This window comes from Microcebus murinus, chromosome 1, assembly GCF_040939455.1.
Source record: "Microcebus murinus isolate Inina chromosome 1, M.murinus_Inina_mat1.0, whole genome shotgun sequence".
Lineage (NCBI taxonomy): Eukaryota > Metazoa > Chordata > Mammalia > Primates > Cheirogaleidae > Microcebus > Microcebus murinus.
Genome location: NC_134104.1, coordinates 64,908,081 through 64,934,914, shown reverse-complemented (window position 1 = coordinate 64,934,914; position 26,834 = coordinate 64,908,081). Strand labels below are relative to the sequence as shown.

At 51.1% G+C, this 26,834-nt stretch overlaps 1 protein-coding gene across 1 annotated transcript in view; it reads left to right on the top strand.

Annotated features, from left to right (window-relative positions):
• SEMA5B (semaphorin 5B) overlaps positions 1-26,834 on the top strand; it is a 113,018-nt gene that overhangs the window by 49,608 nt on the left and 36,576 nt on the right. The window contains exon 2 of the mRNA XM_020287147.2: positions 25,072-25,275. Coding sequence (XP_020142736.1) covers positions 25,122-25,275 — 154 coding nt within the window. The 5' untranslated portion in view covers positions 25,072-25,121. The remainder of the gene's footprint in view (positions 1-25,071; positions 25,276-26,834) is intronic.

Here is a 26,834-nt window from a genome sequence, read left to right as displayed (position 1 = left end):
TACACAGCCCAACGCAGGGCGGGTAAGTGCAAGTGCAGAGAGTATATGAACCACATGCTGCAGCTGTCAGCAGAGGAAGCCATCGGCTGTGTGAGGGTCAGAAAGCTTCCTAGGCAAACTGGCATTTGTCTGAGCCTTGCGAGGTGAGGAGGTGTTTCTCGGAGGAGAGGGATTTCCACCTGGAGGGGAGAGCCAGAAGCAAAGGCATGGAGGTGGCAAGTGCATGAAGGGTGGCTGGGTTTGTGGCTGGGTTTTGGATGCGAGGAGGAGGTGGGGACAGGCGGGGAATGGCCAAAGAGGAGGCAGGAGAGGGAGTTTGTGGCAGATGGAAAGGGCCCTGCTATGCAGGGCGTTTGCATTTGATCATGTAGGCAGTGGGGAGTGGGTGGGGGTTTTTAGCAGCAAAATAATGTGCCCAAATCACTGCTGTAGACTGTGTTCTGGCAGCTCTGTGTAGGATGGATTGGAGCGGAGAGATGAAAGATAGGAAGCGTACTTAGGAAGCTATTGTGAGCGTCTGGAGTGAGAGAGGGAAGGTGCACATAATCACAACACTAATAATGATGGTAAAATAATGGCTGACATTTGTCGAGTGCTTTCTAGGTGCAGACAGTGCTATGTGCTTTTGCAAACATTATCTTTTAATCATCACAATTGCCCTGCTTGGTCTTAGCATTGAGGAAACTGACTAAGAGAGAGGTTCCAGAAGGCTGGGCTGGGATTTGAACCCAGGGCTGTGAGTTTTGCTGTGTGACTAGGCTAGGCTGGCGCAGGGAGGGCCCTGCCTTGGTCTCCCCATCCTTGGGCAGACATCAGTGTTCCCAGGCGCAGCAGCGTCTCACCATCCTTCCTTCCCCCGTCGGGACTGAGGCCAGAGCCAGGAGATGTGCAGCTGGGCAGGGAAGCATCTGGCACTTTCCTTCCCCACCAGCCATGGTGGCTGCTTTCCTGGCTGGCAGAGGCTCAGCTGAGCCCCACTTCACTCCACCGCACCCTACGCCTGGGCCTGGTGCCCACTCTCCATCCTTCCTCGCTGTCCAGCACTCCCCACGCTGCCTGCAGACCACACCTGCAGGCACTTGACCGAAGCTTCTCTAGCAGGAAAATGACCTGGCTTCCCACTCTCTTCCGTGTCCCTGCTGTCCTTGGCACCTGAGCAGAGGACAACTCCAGGCTCCCTCCCCAGAATTCTTGCATTTCAATGCTCCTCCCACAGGCCTCTACCAGCCCCTCTATTCCAGTTCCATTGGGGAAAAGGAGAGCTGGGGGCGGGGTCGGCCGGCAGGGTGAGTCATAACGTCCTGCAAATAGTACGCCTGTGAGCTGTTATTCTTGTTGTAACTGGGCTCTATGAATGTGCAGCTTGCGGGGCTTTGGCACCCATGGCCAGGTTTAAAGAGAGACATTCATTAAGCACTGGCAGGGTTTTGTCAGCCCTGACCATCTTCCTGTCTCTAAGAAGGGCCGCTTTTATACCAGATCAGAAAGGGCTCACTGTACTTATCTTACAGACCCCTCTTCTCCCCCTATCCCCTGGCCCAGGGCTGGAGCCCTCTGTTCTGCCCCCAAGGCCTGCTACCCTCCCAGACGCTGTCCACCTGAGAGGTCCTCGGGCACGTGTCCCTGCCCTTCCCACACACCCAAACCCAGAAGGACCAGTCAGCTGCCTCCTAGGTGCCGAGGGCCGGGGCAGCAGTGAGGCTGCATGTCTGCACCTGCAGGAGAAGCTGCGCAGGCATCACCTGGATCACAGGTGTGCCCCCACGTGCACATTCTCCTATTTGGGGGGGTGTTTGGGGCAGTGGCGGTGGTGCAGTCCCAGGCCTGGCCTTCGCTAAGACCAGTTTTTCACCTATCTGAGCAGGAGAGGGGGCTCACCGGGAAAGGGGAGTGGGGCTGGGAGCAGTTCCCAGAAAGGCTTCTGGCTGGGTCGGGACAGTGGGTTTGTGTTGGGCCCTGTTCTTTCTCCCAGCCTCCCCTCCTCATCAGTGACCACCTGCAGCCTTCTCTGTCCCTGGCTACAGCAGGCGGCATGTCGCCTGTCACGTGCGGAGCAGATGGGGGTGGTGCGCCTGTGCTCTTTCTCCCGGCTCCCCTCGGCCAACCATTTGCTCTCCAGATGGATCTGGCCCCGGACAGGCTGTGCATTCAGGGAATCGCAGCCCGCTCCTGGCCGACCCGAGGCCTTGCCCTGGCTTGCTGGAACACAGTTATGTTCTGGAAGTTCAGGAATCTGAGCTGGCAGGACCCAGATGACCAGGAATTGGGCCTGATGAAGAAACTCACAGCCCTCCAGGAGGAAATCTTGGAGGGATTTAAGGAATTCCTTCCCAACTTCTCCTGTCCTGGGCTCCACACTGCCTACCCTCCCTGGGAATCTGCAACTCACCAAGTTTGCAGCATCACGCAACTCCAGCACAGCCCTCAGACACTCATCCCTTCACTGTTTTATTTATTGCACAAACAGCATCATAACAGCAATGACATAAACCAAAAGAAACAAAACTCCATTTCCCAACCTTAGCAGATGAACTGTCTGCAGTTTCGTTGTTCCTTCTAGTCCCTGTCCACACCCCTCCCCACTCCTTTTCTTTTTTCCTCTCCAGCACCTTCCACAGGCGGCCAGGCTCTGTCCCGCTCATCTTGCAGCAGAGACTTGATGCACCTGCAGCAGAGGGGTGCAGGGTTCTGCTTTTGTCTGGTCACGTCACAGAAGCTGATCTGCACCAGCTAACCTCTGGGTTAGCAGCTCTCTGGCTGGCTCCCTGCAGAGCACCCCACTTGGCACCCCCAACTAGGAAGCTGGGAGTGGAAAGGGAGGGAAGGACATAAACGTAACTGAACACAGCCTGGAGTCAGGGGCCCAGACTGGAATGAACATCATGATTTGTCTTTCCTGCCCCAGACTCAATATGGCTCACTCCCCAAAGAGTGTATTAAGGGTGATTTCTCTAGGGACCTTGGGATTCAATCATTTCTAGTTCCCAGATTTCCAAAACAATGTATGTAGACTCTCTGAATTACCTGTCATTAACCAGTAGGGGCTCTCACACAGTGTCCTGGCTCCCAGCCCCAAGTTGCTCAGAGCCTCATCCATTGTGAGCCATCAAGGCTTGACTTGGGGAATAAGGAGTGTCCGGGAGCCTGGAGAGGGTGCAAGGTGGGAGGGCAGATCCAAGCTAACTTCCCGCTCTGAGCACTTGGTTCTGTGGTTGCTCTCAGGGACTCCAGCTTCTCGTCTGTTAAATGGGAGTGATGACAACCTGCCTGCGGACTTCATGGGGCATCTCATGGCATGGCTGTGAAGAGCAGCCAGACCCATGCACACACAGGGGACATGCGTGATTCCTGATGCTACCTTTCTGCTGGTCACCTCTGTGGCACCTGGCCCCGAATCCCAACTGCTCTTACTGACTCAAATGGGGGTCTCTCCTAGTGCTGACCCAATAGCATCTGTGGAATCATCGGGAGTAGTGGGTTACATAAAGAGCTGAATAAAGTCAAACCATAGCACAGATGACACAAAACTGTGTAATGCAACAACTTTTATTTGACTCAAATTCTAGGATGACTGGGCCAGGTTGAGTTTTGCACACATATAACTCACTGGATGAGGGGAGAGACGCAGAGTGTGCCAGATGCCAGGGAAAAGGGCTGCCGTGCTTTACACATGAGCCGCAGAAGCATTTACCTTACCATGTGGGGTGGAGTTGTGTTGATCTGGATGTACCCTAAGTTAAGTCAATGCACAGTCTCCACAGCATTAGTGCATGACTCCAAAAAAATTAGTTACTGCTGGTTTCCTGCAAAGGCCGGGAGACCAGTGTTATAGAAAACTTCCGCCAGTCTATTCCCTGACACCGTGGACAGTAGAGTAGGGTTTAAGTTGCAGCAGGAGGAAAACCAGTTAGATGGTGGGGGAACTTCCTTCCTGGAGCAGTGAGGGCCTCTTTGCAAACCTCTCCAGATTGGAGAAATGACCCAGCTACAATGAATCTGTCAGTGGATTCATTCCACCAGCATGAATTTCTTGAGTGCTTATTTTATTCTTGGTGTCAACACTCTCATGAGTATTTCACCATCATGACAAGACTGTGAAGTAGTTGTTGTTATTGCTATTGTTGTTGCTATTGTTATTGTCCTCTTTTAAAGAGAACAGAGGTGGCTGGGCCTGAGGATTCAGAGCACGGTGCCTGCCACTGCTCTGCTGGGACTGCGTCTACTGCTTAGTTCAGGGGTGGCTGCATGGGGGCCAGCTCCTGGGCTTCCTGTGCGCCATCTGTGCTCCTCTCACCACGCCTACCTGGGGGAGGCCTGGGCAGAGGCACGCCACCACCCACACAGTAATCAGCGTGTGAACACCTTCCCGATGGGCATTCAGGATGGGAGACTCACATTTATTCATTCAACAGACACAGAGGCTGGGGATCCAGGGGTGATCCTGCAGGCTCTTGGCAGACCTGCTAATACCTTTGCTTCCCAGCCCATGATGGATTTGGAAAACATTTCCGATCAATTACCTTGAGTAGAATTATCGCCTGCCACATCTCCCTCCTCAAGGCTGGCTGCTTTATGAGTGTCTATACTTTCAACCATGAGTGGGCACATTATCCAAAATCCCTTTGGCTGAGAGCAAAGATTCCCTACCCTTTGTTCCACCATTCAGTCATTCTCTCATTCAACAAATAATTCAGTGTCTACTATATGTCAGGCGCTGGGTTCGCAGGTAGGGATACAGCACTGAGCAAAACAGACATGGTTTCTGCCCTTATGAGTTTGCAGACAGTAACCAGAAATTTCTCCCACCTTGCTCAGACATAATGTCCAAGGACTAAGGCGCTTTGTTCAGGAGTGACTTCCTCAGGCATGACATTTCTAGGACACTCCGCTGCCCCAGGGTCAGCCCATCCTGCCTTCTGGGAATTACAGGCTATTGCATAGCGCCCAAGGACAAGGTCAAGGTCGATTCCTCCTTTGGAAAGCCTTTCCTGGGAGAGTTGCCCCTGATGGGCAAACTTGGAAGGGGCCCCTAAAGAGAAGGCCATTCTGCTCTATCCCCAGAAGAGCATATATTTCGCAGAGGGGCCTGTTTCTCTGTGGAGGTTGATGGCTTGGGAAAAGCATGGGCACTGGAGTACGGCTGATGTGGATTTCAGTCCCAGAACTGTCACCTCCTAGCTGTGTGGCCTTGGACAAGTCATGAACATTGTGCATTGATCCTCAGTAGTAAAGTAGGGGCAGTCATACCTACTGTGCAAGAAGGCTGTGATGATTAATTGAGCTGTTCATGAAAGATTCTGATGCATATTTGACAAATAATAATTGTATGCCCCACTTTTTCTTCAGAGTACATCTGACTTTCCACCTTTCAAGGACACGGTTACTTCTTGAATTGACACTTACTGGGAAAAGGATAGCAAATGTTAAAGACAAGGGAGCATGAAATTCCCTTATTCTATAGCTGCTGGGCTGTAACGCAGTCCCCAAAGCGTGGTCCCTGGACTTCCAGTGTCAGCATCACCTGGGAACTTGCTAGAAATGCAAAATCTTGGGCTCCATCCCAGATCTACTGAGTCAAACTTTCCGGGGAAGGGGCCCGGCAATCTGCTGTGACAAGCCCTCCATGTGATTCCGACGTTCACTAGTGTGAAAAGGACTGGGCTGGAGATTGTGAACGAGTTGTCAGTGGGCCAAATTCTTTCACAGATGTGTTTTGTTTGGCTTCTGTCATCAGCTGGAGCTGAGTAGCAGCTGCCCCTGAGGAGTGGTGGTGCCTTCCTGAAGGGGTCTCTGGTTTTTATTTTGCCACTCCCTTTTGTGTTGCACCAGCTGGCCCCATTCGGCCGCCCAGCCCCTGTGGCATCTGCATTCGCAGCCCAGGCTCTTGGTGCAAGTGTGGGTCTGAGCCCCAGAGAGGGAGCAGCTCTGCTTCAGCCCATCCTGAATGTCAGCCTGCGACACGCAGCCACCAGGTCCAGTGGGAAATAGGAACAGGGTGGATGGTTTTCTAATTCCAGCAGTCAGGTCCTACTGGTTGAGCTTCAGTATTTGGATTGAAGTGTTGTGAATTCCCAGCACATAACACACACCTACATTTAACTGTAAGTCCAAAAATACCTTCCACAGCCAAATAGAGATGATTCTAACATTCCCGCTACCTCAGATTATCTGCCTCGCTGCTCTCGGCCACCCCCGCCGTTAGCACAGCTGATGAGCAGTGGCTTTCCCTGCGACTGCGAACTTGGAGCACAAGGGGCCAGTGACTCCAGCACCCGCAGCAGTGAGCAGGGCATGGAAATATCGGTGCAGGTGGTTGCCAGGAAGCCTGGGAGGACCCCAGGGCTGTGGTGTCTGCGGGGTGCAGCGGACTGGGAGTGGAGCAGGGAGCTCTCATTGGAGCAGCTGGAACAGAGAATTATGACCCCTGGCCCTGGCACCAGCAGGCATTCTGACCCAGAGAGAGGAAGAAAATGGGTCCAGAACCCAGCACGGGACAGGACACAGCGGGCAGCTCTGGGCAGTGGGAATGGAACTGAACTGGACTCAGCTGTGGGTACAGGGAGTGAGGAGGTGGCCCAGGTGGCTTCCCTTCTCTGCACCCCAGAACCTGGAGAGAGTGCCAAGCACCCTCGCCTTCCTTCCTGGAGAAGCTGTCTGCACAGCAGCCCTGGAAGGAGATGGGAAGCAGGCTAGCTAAGAGCACGGGGTCTGGCATGGAATAGACCTGAGGGCAGATCCTGGCTCCACCACTTCCTGTGTGACCCTGGGCAAGCCACCTAACCTCTCTGAGCCTCAGTTTCCTTGTCTGTAAAAAGGCAATAAAGCCAATTTTATAGGCAATACGGTGAGGATAAAATGAGATCACATTTGTGAAACAATTAGCACACTGTCAGAATAAAGAACACAATAAAGCTTAGATATAATTAAAATTATTAGAGCACAGAAACCATGTGTTTTCACCAGGAGACCTGGTATCTGGGGATTTGGCAAATTGGAGGTAAGGAAAATGGAATCAGATGTAAGCATTAATAAATGACAAGAAGACCATGGTATGCTCAAAGAGAGGTTCCACAAAGAGTGACCTGCCCAAGACTTGAGACCCATAGCATTTACTAGGGCCCTTGATAAATGCTGGCTTGTGTTGCAGAAAAGATGCAAGAATGTCCTGACAGTGATGGGGACCAGACATTGCTGAAGTCACCAAGAGATGAGTCTCTCTAGTAAAAGGACTCCTCTGCTCCCCATATCCAGCTACCCTAGACCGAGAAAGGAGCTGTCTTACCTGGAGCCTGGAGGGTGGACAGGATGACCTCGGATGCCCACACAGGCATTGCCACACAGGAAGAGATGACCTGACCTGATTTCCCCTGCCCGTTCCTATAAAGAAATGTATTTCCAATGTGTTGGGGGGCGGTTCGGGATGGGGTACACAATAGTGCAAACAGCTGCTCCTCCCACCCACCCAGCCTAAGACGCACAGCACCTGGGGGAGACACAGAGCCACCTGTCCCCGCAGGAAATAAGAGCAGGGTGGACAGTTTTCTAGTTCCTAAAACCAGCAGGAAGGTCCCCTGGTTGAGCTTCCGCATTTGGTTTGAAGTGTTGTGAGTTCTCAGCCCACCACTAGGTCACCCCCAGGACTACTACCCCCCTCTGCTTCTGGGAGGCCAGCCCTGAATAAAGAGCCTAGGTGGGGGATTAGCTTCCATGCGTTTCCATCTCTGTCCAGCTGTGTAAATGGTTTAGAGGAGAATAAAGCAGACTGTAATTATCACAACTGTAATAAGAGGGAGAGGCATGGATGCGGATGCAGAAGCATAATCCAAATTAAACCTAAAGGGGAGTTACGCTGTCTCTCAGGCCCTTCCTACGCTCAGACTTTGTGAGTCTGTGAGCCTAAACGTTCCTGATAATTCTGATTATCCCGGGCCCAGCCTGATAATCTGGTGACATGGAAGCCCATTGGTTTTTAGGTTTACAGCTTTCTGGGAAAATGTTTCTGGGCCGTGGAGAGGATCTACACCTTTTCTTGGAGAAAGGGAGCAGCTGGGGAGGTCAGGAGAGCATGGAGGAGGGAGATGCAGACACTAGCTATGGTTAAGGCTGCAGCCCTTGTGCAGGTCGAGGGCTGGGTCCGGGTGCACCTTCTCCTTTGCACACAAGGTGAGCGGGCAGAGCAGCCAAGTGAGAAGCATGCAGAGTTCAGTGTTGACACCAGCCAGCGTCTTCCCCTGCCTCCTTCTCAGTCTTCCTCTGGAAAGGCCCCCTAAGGGCCCATCTCAGGTCAGGTGCTGCAGAAGCAGAGCCTGCGCTGAGATTCTTGAGCAAGTGGCTGCTTAGGGTGTGCCTTCGTGAAGAAGCAGGGTAGGGCAGAGGAAGGAGCCTGCAGAATGCTTTAGCGCCAGAGGCTGTGTTACACCTGGAGACACTGGTGCTGGGTTTTCACTCTTCTCCATCACTCGGGGTTCTCACTCTTCTCCACCCACTGGTGCTGGGTTCTCACTCTTCTCCAGGCCTTGGAGTAGGGGGTGTGGGTTGCAGTCCGGAGGAGACTGCCCTAGACTAAAGGCAGGGCTCTGGAGAAGGTAGCAGGTGTGAGCCATTGACAGCCAATTCTGGCAGCAGCTGGAGGATGGGTGGCCCAGCCAGAAATGGGATCTGGGTAGGGCACCAACAGCACCTGCTGCACCTGCTACCTCTTTTCTATGAAATGCCACATTAATTTAACTTAAGTTCCTCGTGTATTTCTGAAGATAGTCTTGAGGTCATTTGTGGGGAGCGGGAAGTCTAAGATTCTTCACCACCCTAAAGGCTACAAGATTTACTCAAAAGTGAATAATTGCTGCGAGAATTCTTTCAAGACTAATTGCATTTAAAGGCTTACCATAATAAACATTTTACAATGAACTTTCACGCTAACTTGATTCTCACAATGGCACTGTGGAACACGTCTTGTTATTATTCCCCTTATGCAAAACTGTTGGTCAGAGTGGTTACATGTTTTATTTAAGGTAACTCAGCTAGTCAAACTGGTTCATGGCTAACAGCAAAATTTTGGGCAGCACTACAGACATCTGGGGACTGTTCTTTCTTAGGGGAGCTCTCTTCTGAGCAACTGTTTAAGTCATCAACCTCTTAGCACCCTCCAAAGCACCAACCTCCAATAAAAACATTTATCAGCTGTCTTCAATGCCCAAGACACTGGTAGGTTTTTGTTCAAGAAGTTGGTAGGTTCTGGGGGCTTCAAAGGATGGTGGTGTGTGCCTCAAGGTGATTACAGTCTAACCAGGGAGCCAGATTTGGAGCAAATGGGGAGGTTTGATTAAGTGCCAACTAAGAGGATACGTAGGTGCCACAGGAACTGGGGAGGTGGGAGGAGACTTCTGAAGGGGAGAGGTGACTAAGGCTGGCCTTCTGAGAAGGGCTGCCTGTCTCATGCAGTCATGACCTTTACTGCTGTCTACTGTCCAATCCCTATTCCCAGCTCCTGGGCCATCCAGGCTGGGAATGCTCTGAGCAGTTTGTCTGCTCTTGACTTTGCTGTAGTTAAACAAGTGATCACTTACTTATCTCCTTGGAGAGAGGTTTTAGGGGAGGGAGTGTTTTGCTTAGGGATGCTTTTGGATGCACGTAACAGAAAACACCACCTACAAAAACTTTAAACGTAGAAATTCATTTAATCACTTAAGAGGTTCGGAAGTGGCAATAGCTGTTGGTCTTTGCTGTCTGACTCAGTAGCATCAGGGTATTCTGTGACGCTTTTGTCTCATACTTAAAACGTGGCTGCTGTAGCTCAAGACATCATATTCATATGCAAGGCAGGAAGGCAGGAGGGAAGAGGTTGGTGTCCACTGTGTCTGTTCTCTTATAAGGAAGTAAATGACATCCCAGAGTCTGTAGCAGACTTCTGCTTATTTCCCATTGGCCAGAACTATAAACATAGGCACCTCTAACTTCAAGAGGGGCTGGGGAGCAAATGTCTTGCCTGGGACTAGGAACATTGCCACTCTGTGCAGTGTGTGAGTGGGGCGTCTTACCAAGGACGGTGAGGGAAGGGATGTCAGGGAGGTAATCAGCAGCCTTAGCTGTCCTTGTACAATCCTAGGTGCTGAGCTTCTGCCTCCAGCTCCTGCCCAAGAAACTTCAGGACTAATCCCAGTCCCTTTTGGTGACCCAGCCTGTCCTCGGACGCTGCAGAGCTACGCTCCTGTCCTCTTACCCTTCAGCACATGGGATCGAGCACCAGCCCCTCCTCCCCACCCTGACTCAGCCAGGAGTCTGCGCCCCTGGTTTCTGCTCAGTTTCACCCACTGTGGAGCCCCTCTGGGAAAGTTAACAGGAGAGAGAATGAAAGGGGAGGGAGAGTGTTAATTAAACACCAGATGTTTAACTCTGTTAATTAATGGCTCTGTCACCCTGAGTGGCAGCAGCCTTCTCTCTCTGTCTCCTTCACCCTCACCAATCTCTCCCCCTCTGGAGGGCCTCGAGTCTAAAGCTGAAGAGCTCAACTTTCATCCCATGGGGCCTGAGACCAACAGAGGGTAGAGGGAGAAAGCAGGCCAGGGTGGCCCAGGGGGAGGCGGTTCCCTTGTCCAGGAGGGAGGCATGGGCATGTTGGCATGTTGGCAGCGAGAACAGAGAGAAGAAACAGTGGGAGAGAGACCGAAGCCCAGAGGTCACAAAGAGACATGTTTTGTTCAGCGCACATGGGGATTTCAAAAAATACAAGTGGTTGCCAGGATTTAAAAATAAGGAAATGTCACATAAATCCAGATGTATAGATAGATTTTCCTTAAAAATGGGCAGGTCTGGGTCCACAGCCTCATAAAGCAACAGTCAGCTGTGGGAGAGGACAGCTGGGTAGCAGCTGCCATGCCCGGTTGGAGTATGTGCCCTCCCATCCTCCCCTGTCCCCACCCCATCCATGTAGCTCATGCATCATATGTCACCTGCCAGCCCTGAGGACATCTGAGATTGGCATCCACCAAGGTACAAGTGCCAGGACTTGACAATGGATTGAATGTGGGAGAGTCTGAGAATGCTGAGATGTGAGTCAGGATAGCAGGGAGGACCGTAGGACCAATGACAGGAATGGGACCTGTGGAAGGGGCAGGTTCAGAGGGAAAGGCGGCAGATTCGTCTGGAGCAGGCAATGGCAATGGCTGGGTGATATTGAGATGGGGACAGCCGTGTGACCTGGAGTCCAGAAGAGAGGGGCTGGAGATCTGGGAGGAGTGGAAGTGGATGCCCTAGGAGTGGTGGGGGGTGAACAGGGGCTGAGACCACCCGGGAGCAGCCAACATGAAAGAGGAGGGAATTGAGAATAGAACCTCAGAGAACCATGCATTTGGGGAAAAGAACCAGAAAGGAACATTAGGACCAACTGAGAGGCTGGAAGAAGCCTGGACAGTGTAATGACAGAGAAGGAGAAACAGGGTCCAATATTTTTATGGCACCTTATCTATTTATGGCACTGTTAACTGTTTTGATGCCCGGTTAGTATTTCCAGAAAGCCAAGGGAGCCAGCCAAACATGGCGAAGCCCTTCCTTCTGGAAGTTCCTTCCTTCCGATGCCTGTGTTCTCCTGTGTTCGCCATCTTCCTCCTTATCTACCGCAGGTGGCTCCCCAGTGAGACATCACGGCATTCTTACCACTTTCAGGCTGTTTTGCTTCTTATCTCTAATAACTCTAGAAAGAAAGGCTTCTTCCCTAATTGAAAGTTTCAGTATCATCCCAGAAATGACCCGCTAGATAAGACCGGCCCCAAGTGCTATCTGCTCACTCTCCATGAGCAGGAGGGATGCGGCTTCCGCTACTGCCACTCGGAGAAATCTCTTGTCGCTGCGCAGTGGCAGAGCAACAGCTCTTTGGGGGTCCGAGAGCAACAGGCCAGCCCTGACCTGTTGCTTACCGTTGTGACGTTTCCCTCAGCTCTCCAGCGTTGGCTTGCGCACGTGTGAAATGAGGGAAAGGCTGGCGTGAGCATTAAAGGGGGTGATTGCCATGGAGGCAGAAAGAGGGGGCTGGGCTGGAGGCTGAGCCCACCGCCCCAGTCGGTGGCTCCTTCCGTCTCCCCCTGCCACCACCAGCACAGAAGGCGAGGCAGCAGATGTTACTGGTCTCACTTCGTTTCCATAGATTTACAAGCATCCCTTTATGTGTTACTGAAAAATTGGGTGTAAATCCTATTTTAAGAACACAGTGGAACTCATTACTTGAAGAACGCTTTGGAAAATCCTTTTAGGAAGTGAATAATAATCACCCTTTGGTGTAGCTTTTGAGCCTGTGTTTGTGAATTGCTTTTTGCTGAAGTGCAGCTCACCTGTATGTTCAGTCTCCCCTTGGCACTCTGTGGCTGCCCTCTTTCCCGAGGGACAGACTGCTACCCCTTTCTGTGCCTGTGGTGTGAGCATCTCTGCTCCCCCTCTCCCCGCCCCCTGGGACCCGCGTCCAACCCCCTGATGTTCCCTCAGCAGTGGCTGCTGCTTCCTCTCTGAGACTGTGTGGCCCTGACTTGCTGGGGACTGTCTCCCAGCGACTGCTCCTCCCTCCTCAGAAATTCAGGCACAGGTGAGTGTCTGGATGCCGGAAGTGTGTTTGCATGCGGGAACACGCAAGTGAGAGTACCTGTGGCAGGTGCGACAGGCAGGATAATGGTCCACCCAAGATGCCCATGTCCTCATCCTGGGACCCTGCGAATACGGTGCTTACATGGCAAGTGGGGCTTTGCAGGGTGATTCAGTCAAGGGCCTTAAGGTGGATTACCTGGGTGGGCCCAGTGTTATCACGTGGATCCAGAGAACCATACCCGGCTGTGGTCCGAGGGAGTGGTAAGGATGGAAGAGTGGTCATAGATGGCAGTGCTGCTGGCTTTAGTGACGGAATGTGGGTGTCCTCTAAAACTGAGAAAGGCAAGAAAATGGATTCTTCCTGTTTCAGAAAAAGTGACAAACCTTATTTTTCCTCTGTGCTCACACCACAGTGATCCACACAGAAGACTCTGTGACCGAACATGAGAGAGTTCACACACAGCAGCCGGCACCGCTGGGCACCCTCTAATTCAATTCCACCACTGTCTACCTGGACACAGCGTCAGGTCCCACAGGGTGAGGGCTCAGTCCCCAAAACTGCACACTGCCCCTGGCCTCCATCAGACACCAGGCACAAGTCCAGGCCTCCAGAGCTTCTGACCAACCGGCTTCAAGTTGGGGTTCATACAACCAACCCCCTCTTTGAGTTCGATTAATTTGCTGGACGGCTCACAGAACTCCAGGAGACCCTTACTTACATTTCCTGATTTGTTATAAAGGATATTACAAGGAATACAGCTGAAGACATGCATATGGCGAGGTACAGGAGAAGGGCACAGAGTTTCCACACCCTCCCTGGCATACCTGCCAGGAGCCTCCATGTTCAGCTGTCCGGAAGCTCTCTGAACCCAGTCCTTTGGGTTTTCATGGAAGCTTCATTATGTGATTGACAACCACATAGAAGTGTGACTGGACAAAAAGGGTTATAATGACATGCTAAAACACTGAGGGGGGAACCCAGCCAGGCCTGTCTGTTCAGATCCTTCTGGCCTCTCTGTGCAGCAGTCCTTCCTCCAGGGTATGGGGCAGGACCCTCTCTGGAATAAGGATCTTTTGACTCAGCAATCAGATTAGAGTCCTGCGCTGGGCAGGTGAAAGGGTCAGGAGAATGTCAGAGAGAGAGATTCCGTTTCCTGAGACCTGCTCCTGAAGTGTAAAGCACCTAAAGCAGCATTATAATAAAAGACTGTAACAAGGGCTATGGGAGTTATAAGCCAAGAACCAACCATGGATGAAAAGCATACACACGCTCACGCGCGCGCGCACACGGATATATCCTATTATCACACTCCCCTAGAGCCTCCAGATAGGAATGCAGCCCTGCCAACTCCTTGATTTTAGCCCATTCATACCTCCATCAAACTTCTGACCTATCGAGGTGTGAGATAATAAATGTGCAGTGTTTTAAGCCACTCCTGTGGTAATTTGCTAAAACAGCAACAGGATACAGTGGGCAGCCACATGGACCATCATCATGTAATGTCATGATGAGCTGTACATGTAAAAATGATTAAGATGGTAAATTTTATGTTATGTATATGCTACCACAATTTTTTTAAAAAAAGAAGAGCTTCTACAATACAGCGGACTGAGGTGAGGCCTGGCCTCACCCCAGCCTCATGTCTTTTGCATAGTTCATCGTGCATCGTGGACTCACCGAGTGGTTTCAGTGGTTTCAGCTAGTCCCCAGCCTGTATCTCTAGGATGCCTTGTGGCTTCACCCCTCGCCTGTGGCCCACCACCTCGTCCCCAGGTGCCTGGTGCCCCAGCCAGACAGCCAAGGTGTGGACAGACAGTAGGGGCTTGCTCCACTCACTGGTCAGGGGTAAGTGTGCGCTAGGGAGAGTGAGGGGAGAGCAGGGAGGAGACCCTACCTTCTGGAGCCATCAGCACACCCCAGGACCTCAGTTCGCTGTATTGTAGGAGCTCTTCTTTTTTTAAAAAAATTGTGGTAGCATATACATAACATAAAATTTACCATCTTAATCATTTTTACATGTACAGCTCAGTGATATTAGGTGCACTGTCCTTGTTGTGCTACCCTCACCACCATTCATCTCTAGAACCTTTTACATCTTGCAAAACTGAAACTCTGTGCCCATTAAACAATAACTCTGTCTTCCCTTGGCCCCTGGCAGCCACCATTCCACTTCCTGTCTCTATGGATTTGACTACTCTAGGTACCTCATATAAGTGGAATCATACAGTATTTATCTTTCTGTGACTGGCTTACTTCACTTAGCTTAATGTCCTCAAGGTTCATCCGTGTAACGTGTGTCAGAACTTCCCTTATAAGGCCGAGGAATGTCCCACTGCATGTACACACCACATTTTGTTGCTGTGTGACATGAGCTGTTGATGGACACTTGGGTTGCTTCCACTTTTTTGGCTATTGTGACTAATGCTGCTATGACCATGGGTGTACACATACCTCTTCCATATCCTACTTTCAATTCTTTTTGGTATATACCCAGAAGTGGAACTGCTGGATCATATGGTAATTCTATGTTTAAATTTTTTGAAGAACCACCATACTGTTTTACATAACAGCTGCACCATTTTATATTCCCACCCACTCATTTTAACCATTTTTAAGTGTGCAGTTCAGTGACATTAAGTACATTCACACTGTTGTATAACCATCACCACCACCCATCTCTTTAGGAGCTCTTTGCTATATAGGAGAACTTGCTCTCCGGATGTTGAGGAACCTTGCTCAGGAAGTAAGTAGAAATGGGCCTTCCTCACAAAAGTTTATGCTGAGCGTTTGAATCTGTACTAGAAATCCCAAGAAAATCGGGCCTTTAGCTGGATTTGCCGTCTGTTTGGGGGCTGTAGGCCTATTCTCAAATGCAATTTTCAGGCCACGAGTGGTGGCTCACACCTGTAATCCTGACACTCAAGGTCAGGAGTTCGAAACCAGCCTGAGCAAGAGCAAGACCCCATCTCTACTAAAAATAGAAAGAAATTAATTGGCCAACTAAAAATATATAGAAAAAATTAGCCGGGCATGGTGGTGCGTACCTGTAGTCCCAGCTACTCAGGAGGCTGAGGCAGGAGGATGAGTTGAGCCCAGGAGATTGAGGTTGCTGTGAGCTAGGCTGATGCCACAGCACTCTAGCCCGGACAACAGAGTAAGATTCTGTTTCAAAAAAATAATGCAATTTTCATTTTATACAGCAACTGAATATCTGACAGCAAAATGTTTCTTCCGAGAGAGCCTGCCCATGGGGATGAGGAAAAGGAGGCTGCTCTAATGAATAGATAAGCTTGATTTGTGTTTGGCAACATCCTTAGCATTTAATTTCAGCAATTAAAGCAGGCAAGTCTCCTTTGTTTTCTTTTGCCTTGCAAAAACAATAAAATATTACATAATGTTTAGGAAGCAGGAGATAAAACCCTACTCATCATCACATCACCTCAGTGCAGCCACCACCAGCACCATTGTCACACTGCCCTGTGCAAGGCATGAACCAGACACCCTACTCCCTTATTTCATTTAAGCCACACTCAACTCTGTGAGGCAGGGGCCTGGTTCCAACCATGACCATGTCCCTTTCATGTTAGGCTCTCTCCTTATGCACTTGCCCTTCTTTTCCCACAGGCCTGTCTTCTCCTACCAAGTTGCCTTCATTTTGTGGACACTTGTTTGGTTTCTTAAGGATGCAGCCATTCCCTTTACATTCTTCTTTTCAATTCTGACCTTGTGTTGACAAACTCTGTTCATAGGAGCCACTCCAGGCTCCATGATCACAAATACGGAAGACTGGAGACCATGCTTAGGAGGCTTCCCCATCTGTGAGTGATCCCTGGAGTGGCCTGAGCTATCCTCACAAGGCTCTGTCAGTCAATGCCACTTCCCAGATGGCCGAGTCCTGCGTGGTGTGCTGAGCCCAGGCAAGGGGCAGGCTCTGGAGCCCGACTGCCTGGGTTTGGATCCAGCTGCTACCAGTTTGATCTTATGTAAGTTACTTAACTGGTTTGTGCCTTGGTTTTCTTATCCATGAAATGGGGATGATGACAGTACCTGCCTCACAGGGTCGTCATTTGGATTAAACGGCTTAACATAAAGAGCATAGAACACTGCCTGGTATATAACATGGCTGTTATTGTTGTGGTTATGATGACTTAGTTTCAGTTCTGCCATGAGCTCCCTGCCTAATCTCCAAGCCTCAGTTTCTTCATCTATAAAGTATGGTGTTAAAGCAAACGGTCTGTTAGAGCCCTTCTTGTTAATGACTTTCTGTCATCCCATTTTTCCTTTGATTTTCTCCATGGGTTTAATGGCTACTGGATGGATGAGGGTGGGACAGCAGGAATGACTGTGAACACTGATAGCAGGACTTGGAGGTTCCTAGGAATATGTGGAGGAGAGGAGAACAAACCAGTGGAGATTTCAGAATGCAGAGACGGAATGAACTTGCTCCTGGGAAAGGGCATGGGGGTGGTGGTGGGGGAGGCTCCCCATACCCTCCCTTCTCCAGGTTCCAGAGCTGAAAAGTGCTGGTAAGGCTTTCTGAGCCTCTGCCCCTCCCCCATCTGGTCCCAACCTTCCCTGTGGGCCCCAGACTGTCTAAATGGGAAGAAAAGAGGAAAATCCGTATCCAATCTGCTCTATTCAGAGCAATAAGAAGGAATCTGCATCTCAATCTTATCTTTGTGCCGGGTTTGGCTAAGCTGGGCCCCCCAAGTGGTGAGTGATGGGTGGGTGGGAAGATGCCTTCACAGCCTCCACAGAGAAGCCCACTGCTGGGCCACGTATTTGGTGTCCCTGGGCGGGCAGCAAAGTGAGGGCGCCCCACCCTCCAACGCTTTCCCCTCCTGGCCAAACCGCAGACACAATACATTCTTTCCTGCTCTTGGATTCCCTCTATTTCCTCTTCTTTTCTTTTCCTCGCCTTTCTCTCCCCCTCTCCCAGGCAGACAGCCAAATGGAGACTTTGCATGGAGGCATCAAGGGAGGGGTCCCAGGGAGAAGGAGCAGCCTGAGCCCCCTTCCCCAGAGGTCCTCGTGGGCTGGGTTTGAGGTGGGACGAAAGGAAGCATCTTTCTCTCCCCAGCCCTGGCCCCCTGGCTATCCAGCCGGGCTGGGGGAAGCTGCCAGGTGGCTGTCAGAGCTCTGGGCTCTGGGATCTGGACTCTGCCCTGTCCATCTGGAACCTCCAGAATTTGTTTCTCCAGAGCTGCTCAGGACCTGGAAAGACTGGCTCCCACAGCCCAAACTTACAGGAGGCTGATTTGCAGCAGGAAGTCAGTTGATAATTTATAGCCAGAAAGCGCTGTCCCTGGTAAGGAAGCCAACTCAGGAAACCAAATTAAACTCAAGAGGGCTGCGTGGAGAGTGTGCGGAGCCAGGGCTGTGGAATGTGCCGAAAGGGCTGGGGCCAATTTGTCCTCCAGGGAGGACAGTGAGCATAGTGGCCCAGGGCGTGGGCCTTTGTAGCAGACAGCCTCAGGTTCAAATCCCAGCTCCACTGTTAACTAGCGCTGGGACCTTGATAACCTGTTTCCTTGCTGTCAGCATGGAATGATGCTCACGAGGGTGTCTCTCAGCCTTCTTGCAGTGAGATTTTGCAGGGGAAGAGTTTGGCTTAGCACGGTGCCTGGCATGCTCTCAACATGCTTCAGCCATTTGTATGCATGCCCTCCTCTTTCGGGATCATCAGTTGTCTTTTTCTTTCTGCTTACACCCTTTCTTTATTTTCCGTGGTTGCTCTGGAGAGGATCTCCACGCGGGCAGCAGGTTGAGTGGCCCTGCTGCCCTGACATGGCAGCAGACCCAGTCCTGCAGTCTCTCCCTGCCTCTGACCCTGAGCCCTGCAGCTGGGCTGGCGTGTCCTCCACAGGGGTGCAGGTGGGGCTGATACCAGGTTCCCTCGGAGGAGGAAGTGCCCAATCCCAATGCTCAGAGCCACCCTACTGACAAGTGGCCTGCTCTAATTGACCCCTCCCCTTGCCCGCTGCCACCAAATTTCCCAAAGCATAGATCCAACCCCTTCCTTCCGCTGTCCCAAACTGTCAACAAGTCCTCCTTTGCAATGGAAGAGAAGCCCCTGAAGCTTTAGGTTTGTGCTCAAGTTTCATTGTGATTCGGCCCTGGTCTTCCTTTCCAGAGTCACCTCCCTCTATGCCTCCCTCTGCTGTTTCTGCAGGTCATCTGAGGGTGGTCCAGGGTGATCCCTTCCTCGGGAGTGATCTTCACCCCAAGGCTGGGGAAGCTCCACCTTTCTTTCCTTCTACACAAGACCTCTTAGACCTCCTCCCACTGGCACCCCGCTCACCCATGTTCCCCAACATCTTCTCCCTCTTAGGACGCCCTCTCAATCCTCGTCCTGCTGATCTTCTACCCGTGCTTCAGTCTCCTGTGCAGGCTGAAAGCTGCAGGAGAGCTGGGCCCCCATTTGTCTGCTTGCTGAGCAGAATGATGAATGAATGATGGTCCGGTTCAGCAATGGACGCCGTTGAGTGGGTGGTCCGGGCACTCAGCTCTCGGGCAAGCAAGGGAGGGCACGGTCTGCAGGGGGTCCTGTTGGGAGGCCAGTTTGGGCTCTGTGGGGGATGCAGCTGTAACACACACTCTCCTGCCCGTCTCCCTCACCCTTTGCCCCAGCAGAGGTGCCTCTGTAACTGGGGGCCTCCCAGCAGCTCTGACCCTGGTCCTCTTCCCTTCTCTGCTCTTCTTCACCATCCCTTCCCACAGTTGCAACTAATCCTCCTCCTACAATCAGGGCTGAGAAAAGGAGCCCAGGACAAATCCCATACCCTGCGAGGAGCCCTCCGGGGGTATCTGCGTGGGTGTGTGTTCTCTCCCACGCATGCACATTCCTTCACATGCCTCCAGGCACCATTAGAGTGACCCCAATCGAGAACCCGCAGGGAATTGGGGCAGCAGTGTGAGAGAAGGCAAGAGAAGCTCTGGCCAAAGATTTGGGAAAATGCTTTCCTAGTTGCTGAGGGTTTCCCAAAATAGCAGAAGTCAGCTGCTCCTCCCTTCCCCCACTCCTAGAGCACCTTGCCACAGTGCCAGTGACAAGCAGCCTGAGACAGGGCGAAGCACAGGCTTTCTGACCCCTTCCCCATCCAGATCCCAGGCTCCTGGGTCACTGTGCTTGTTGGGGACATGTCTCCTCGCCCCTTTGAGACTGTAAGCACCTTGAAGGCAGGGACCATGCTTTTGTCATGTGGGCCTCCCCCTGCCCCACTTCCTCATCCATACAGGGCCCAGCACATAGGAGGCATTCAGTAAATGCTCAGAGAAATAATATATAAACAAATGAATGGCTGAACCCGGGACAGGTAACTAGGTAACTAGTTTAATGCTTTATGTATACTAACAAACTAATATGAATGGGTTTCATAAAGGGACTACTCTGTGCCAGACTTAGTTCTGGGTACTTCAAAGCATTCTCTAAGGCAAGGAACTATTAACCTTGTTTTATAGGTGATAAAGCCAAGATTTGCAGCTGGGTATGGCAGCCTCCCAAGCCCAAGGCTTTCCATGGTACTATACAACCCTTAGGAAAATCGGATATTCTCTTGCTACACACTGCCAGAGGAAAAATTCTGGGATTATTTTCATACCAGATCAGACAGACATATTAGAAATAGAAATTTCTGTTTGTATTAGAAGAATTTGGTTGTTAGTGTGAGAAACCAAACTGTATGGGATAGGAATGGTATTTGGCTAATGATAATTGAAACCTGAAAAACAAGGGCTTAAACAAATTAAGCCCGTTGGCAGACAAGGAAACAAGAGATGGGAGTACAATGGCCAAGCACAGGACAGAAGTCTGGAGGTAGGCAGAGCAGAGCTGATTCTGTCACCAGTGTCCCAGGTTTCATCTACCTTCCTGTACCACTGTCCTTAGCACGTGGCTCATGGTCACTTAACAGCTGCAGATGGCTACTGCAGTGCCATCCATCCTATCTGCGGACCAGGCAGGAAGAAGGGAAGGCTCTTAGAGGACGTCCTGCAAGCCCCACCAACGACCTCCCCATGCATCTCACCTGCCACCCCTGCCTGGAAGACTAGGAAAGGTTTTGAGCAGGGTGGGTTGCCGGCCGCCCCTCAAGGAGCAGAGGCTGCTTCAGAAGGGAGGGAGGCCAGCACAGACCTGAGGAGCCAGCACCTGCAGGCCACTCCTGGTCTGACACGACTCCGACCGGCTTAAGTAAAAATGAGAAACTGTACTACGAGGATATGGGAGGGGTGGCTCATGGAGGCAGAACACAGACCTCAGGCAAGGGCTGGAACTGGGAACTGGAAGGTTGTCAACATCCCAGTGTGTTTCCTCTGTCTCCTGTCATTGGTCTGTGCACATTGTCCTCTGCTCACAGGAGGTGGAAGACGGCCACCCTACAGGGCTGCATTTACACGTTCCAGGTTCCTCCACAAAGACCTGCTTGGCCCTCGGGGGTCATACACCCACATTGCAATGGGAGAGCCCCTACAAGGCTGTCTTGATCACATGACCACCCTGATCCAAGCAGCTGGGGCTGGGGTGGGGACTGTGAATGGGGGAGATGATTTCCAGGGAATTCTTGAGAGTTGGGAAGTCACCTCCCCCCTGCACATCTCTAGAACTCTGCTCAAAAAGTCAGGCCCTGTAGCTGTCCCAGTGATGTGGGGATTGATCTTTCCTCCTTTTTCAGCACCACACCCCTTGTTCCGCTGTAATTTGCAAAGCTGCAAGCCCTAGCTCCTTGTTCCTCCCTGCCCTGGAGGTCTGGTAACTGGGCAGAGGAGAGCCCCATCCAGGTCCTGCCCTCACCCCTTCCCGCCCGCCTGTCCTGTGCTTCCCTTCCCTTCTACTGAAACAGCAGCCGGACGTGCTGTGCTGGGGCATAGGTGGATGCAGTGATATTAATCTAGCAATTATTGATTCAGGGGGGACTTGCAGGACATATTTACATAAAAACCATAATGAGGATGGAACTTCAGCTGCAGAATTTAGATACTGTAGGCCTGTGGTCAGGGGGAGGGGAGGGGGCCAGGATGTGCTCCTAATTCAGGCCCCTGGAGCTGGGGCTGGGGCCAAACAGAGGGCCAGGTATGGGGGCTCTGAGGGTAGGTCAGACCTGGGGTGGGGAGGCGGGGAGGCCTGGGAAGGGGGTCAGGGATAATGAGGGGAGGGCAGTTGTCCTGCCATCTTAGGCGACCTTAGGGGCCGATGGGAGAAAAGCCCCAGCTCAGGTCTGGAAAGCCAGGATTTACATGTGTGCTGCACATCCCTAATTAGGTGTTCTCTCCGTCAGGGTCCCCCCAGGAAACAGATGGCACACTCCAGTTGGGAACTGTGAGGGCAGTTTAATAAAGGAAGTGTTTACAAAGGTGTGGGAAGAGGGCTAGGGAAACATATGGACTGGCTCAGTGAGCAGCGCCCTGGGGCTGCAACCAAGGCGGCAGCCCCGCCCTGGTTCAGAAGGGAGGAGAGAGCCAGCGACTTGGAAGCAGAGGTCTGCGGGGTGGGCTCTGCCCTTCTGCCAGGCAGAGATGCAGCCACGCTCACTCGCTGCCGCCTCCCTCCACTGGCCAAACGCAAACGGGGCAGGGAGGCACTGGTGCAGTCCCTGAGCATCGTGGGCCTGGAGGAGGTGAGCGGAAGCGAGTGCAAACCTGGAGGTGCGAAGGGAAGGCAGCCAGCACCAGTGTCCAAGGGCAAAAGGAAATCCCCCAGTCCCTGCCGCTCTTCCCCCAGAGCGCCATCACTACTTGAGCGCTCACTGTCTGCCAGGCACTGTTCTAGGCCTTTTAAAAGTAGTAGTAACTCCTTGGGACTCAACCCCACTGGGTCTGTGTGAAAAGAAAAAAAAAAAAGTAGTAACTCCTTTAATGCTCACAACTGCTGAGGAAGTTGATGTTGTTATTATCATCCCCATTTGGGGAAACTAAGGCAGGGCCAGGGCGCGGTTAAGAATTTTTCCCAGCATCACACGGCTAATAAGGAGACGAGCAGGGATATGACCTCGGCTTATCTGGCTCCAGAGAGCCAGCCTTGCCCTTGGGTTCGGCCCTCCCTGACCGCTATGGCCCTGTTTGAGAGGCCAGGGATTGGGGTCAGGGAAACAGGGTGGGGACGCCAAGGATGGACAGCAGTGTCACGCCCCACACAGCAGGAAGGACCCTGCCTAGCACTTTGGAAAAACTCCAAGTAGGTGACAATGAAAAATCGCCCCAGGGAGTAAGTTTGGGCCAAACTTCCCGCTAGAGGGGCTCTGCTGAGAGGGATGGTCAGGCCCTGCCAGGGAGGGGCAGAGGGTGTTCGGGTTTCAGCCTGAGGAAGGGATCAAAGAGGTGCTGTGGGGACTAATTCCCTGTGGGGTGCAGGACGAGGCAGGTGGGGAGGGAGAAGGGGGTCTGCCAGGTGCACTGGCATTGCTGGGCTACTTCCTTGAAGGCTTGCAGCCGTTCAGGGATGGGGATCACCCCATTGCACGCACATGTTGAAGACGCTTAGGCTGGAAGAAGATAATCCTACCGTAATCTTCCAGACCTGGGGTAGAGCAGGGGCAGTAGGAAGGGAAGAGAGGGGAAGGGTTAGGGGCAAAGGTCTTACAGCAGGAAGGACCCCCAGGGCCCTCTAATCCTCTGGCTGTCACCCCAGGAGAGGCCCATCACACTCAGCTTTGGATCCCTCACCTGCCAGCCCAGGACTCCACCCTCAGGGGAGGTCATTCTGATTCACCTCACCGTGGTCAGGAATCCCTAATCTAGCTCAACCTTTCATTTCATAGATGGGGAAAGTGATGCCGAGAAGGCCACTCCCTGGCTCAGGGATCTGGGAAGGAGGTCAGCAGGCTTGGCCGCAGGTTGATGGGCAGGGAAAGGAAAGAGGGGGAAGGTGATTGGGGGCACTCCAGCCAGGCCTCAGGGAACCCTTGGGCCTCCCCATACTCAAAGCTAGTTTTTTTTAAAGGTTTCTAAAATGTAAACATTTTATTGAATAGCTAATATGTTTACCTAGTCAAAAATGAAAATAATATAAAAAGGTAAATATTGAGAAGTCTTGATCATCATTTTGCTACTTATAGGTACCTGTTTAAAAATTAGTTTGGGTTTATTTTTCTAGTGTATGTTAATGCTAGCACAAGCAAATATAAATATATGTTCTTATTTTTGCCCTCTTTTTTTTATTTTTACACAAAATATAGCATGCCATTAAACTTTTCTGCACTTTGCTTCTTTCACTTAATATTCCTGGAAATTTCTCCATATCAAAACCTAGAGAAAATCTTCAGTCTTTTCCATAGCTGCATGGTTTTCCGTCACAAAGGTAGTTTCCTATCCAGCCTCCTGTTTCTGGATATCTGGTTGTTTCCTGCCCTTCTGTTATTTCAAAGAACGCCACAGTGACAATCTTGTGCGTAAGTCACTCCGGGCACGTGCAGGTGGCTCTGAAGTCTATTTTTGCTTCTCAACTATCTGTGGTGAAGAAGCAGGTTTGACTTTTCAATTTACAATCTGTCGCAGATGGATACTTATGTAAAATTCAATAAAAGTGAATTACTAGAGAAATGAATGGAAAAACAACATGCAAAATATAAGCCCAAATATTTTATTAGATTCAATACACATAAAAATTACTCTGTCAAATTACCATAAAGATTATTAAACACTGAATCTCTAATTTCTGCATTTATCTTAGGTGTTATGTGCCGCACTTTGAGAAGCACAAGGCTAGACTCCCAGAATTAGGTTGCTGGGTCGAAGGGTAAAGGCAGGGGTAGCTTTGTCAGATATCGCCGGATTTCCTGCCATGGGGGTTTTGCTGTCTTGCACACACACAGCAGTCTACGACAGGGCCCCTTCCCCACACACCCTCACGGAAAGACCGCATCATCTAACTCTAGTAGTCCCTTGTCTGTAATATGAATTGCAAATATTTTTCTAGTTTGTCATTTCCCTTGATGTTTTTTGGGGGGAGGAGAACATGCAGAAGTTTGTGATTTTAATATAGTCAAATTTATCTATCTTTTCTTTGATGGCTTTTGGATTTTGAGTCATGATTTTCCACTCCAAGGTATAAAAGATTTCGCCCAAATTTTCTTCTAGTATTTTTATGGTTTTATCCTTACCATTTAAATCTTTTACCCATTTGGAATTTTTCCTAGTATATAAGGTGTGATTTATGGATCCAAATTAATCTTTTTACAAATGGCTACTTGTTATCCCAGCTCTATTTATTAAGGTCCCTAAGATACCACTTTTACCATTAAAACTAATTTTAAACCATTTAGGATCATAATAGAAAGGGTTCTATAATTTGTTAGTTTTGTCCAGAATACTATTACAAGGGATATTAGCTTTCAAGGTATGATCTATAACTTTACATTACTAGAGCAGAGCAAACTCTGAGTAACATAAATACAATATACATTTAATTAAAAAAACCCATGGGGCTGCTTACAACCAGGAGGCAATTGAGTGAAGTGGGCACTGGCAGAGAGAGCCCTTGGTGAGACCGAGTGTTTGCATTGCAGGTCTGCTGCCCAGCCTGCCTCCGGGAGCTACAACTGCCGAGGGGTCCACCATGGTGGCTGCGGGACCCCTGGCCATCTCGCTGCTGCTGCCCAGCCTCACCCTGCTGGTGTCCCACCTCTCCAGCTCCCAGGATGTCTCCAGCGAGCCCAGCAGCGAGCAGCAGCTGTGCGCCCTGAGGGAGCACCCCACCGTGGCCTTTGAAGGTGAGAGTGGGCTTCCCACTGGTCCTTTTGTGCAATGCCTGGGTCCTGAAGGACTTAGGTCAGGCAGGATCTTTCTGGCTGTTGGAAGTATTTGGGATGTTTGCTTCCTAAAGGGCACTAAGACTCTTCCTCTGGTGATAGGTGTTTAAATGATGGGCTGCAGTGGGCTGGTGGGGTCTAATTTGTGTCTCCAGATAATTTATTCAGACCCTTCATCCATGTTCACCTGGGGGAAGGGAATCTTTCCAAGGGATTCCTTTGCTAGAGGATGAAGTTGTGGCCAAGGGTTGGTTGGTGGTCTCAGCTCCAATTCTTCTAGAAGCACAGGCTCCATGTCTTGGCTTCTCCCAGGGAAAGAATGAAGATGATTCACTTATTAGTTAATGCTGGAACTCTCTGGAAAGCTTCCTTCTGCTCTAAGATGGCTGCAGGGATGCCTGTCTTTGGAGTCCTGAGAACCCCCAGCAAAAGGGGCTCTGATGACTCATAACTCCTACTGTTGTCAAGGGTGGGGGCGTGAGAGCGTCCTGCTAAAGTGTTTCCCAAACTGCGATTTGTGAATCACTGGTCATATTCCAGGGGCTCCATACATTCTCGATAAGAGTTTCTATAATTAGTACATACATTTGATGATAATCTAAAAAGCAAAACAAATACCAGAGCATCCCAGATGTTCTCCCATGACCTATTAACCAGTTTGGGGGCCCTGATTGTGTTATGATCACATTAATATTTCAAGATCCACCGCCTGTGTGGCAGCTCACACTGGGATCTGCAGATGTAGTCTCAGGGGTCCTCAGGTTATTAAGTCTGACCCACACTGGTCTGTTTCCTCCTCATAATAACTCTTTCGGGTAGGCAGGGCAGGGAGACTGTCACCTCGTTTCACAAACGGGTAGACTGAGGCGTGGAGGGTTGAAGAGTTTTGACAGAGCCCGACATCAATATCGGTCTCCCTCTGCCCACGGCAGAGCGATCAGGTGCTCCGCCTCTGATGCCCTGGACCTGAGGACATGTGGGCCGGCCGTGGGATTCCACACGCCAGTGGGGTGGGGCGAGGTGGGGCCGTATGAGTGAGAGTTGGGGGCTGCTAGGAGGGGAGGCTGGGGTGTTTTGGAAGAGTGGGATTCCCAGCTGTGGGCTGGCTTCTCTCGGGGAGGAAGGTTTCCAGCTGTCTTCTCAGTGCTGTCTTGTTTGAGCTGGGATCCGAGGCTTTGAAGGCTTAAGTGGATTAAAGTAAATTAACAACGTCCTAAGCCTACAAAACGCGTGCACACCCTCAGACTTCTGATGGCTCCTGGAGTGCTGGTGGCTGTCACTGAAGGGAAGGACCAAGCCGGGGACAAAAGGAGCAGATTCTTAGGGCCGTTGTCCTCACATCTGGGCCCCTGTGGCAGCACCTAGGGAAACACTTCCTCTCAGGGGCTTTGCAGGGGGCACTATTGGCCTGGCCAATTCTGGGGGCAGGAACAATGGCAGGAGAGCAGGGCAGTCCCTGTCCCCCACCAGGCGGCTCTGTAATGAACGGGGCACATTGGGTGGGGGAGGGGGCTGGAGGG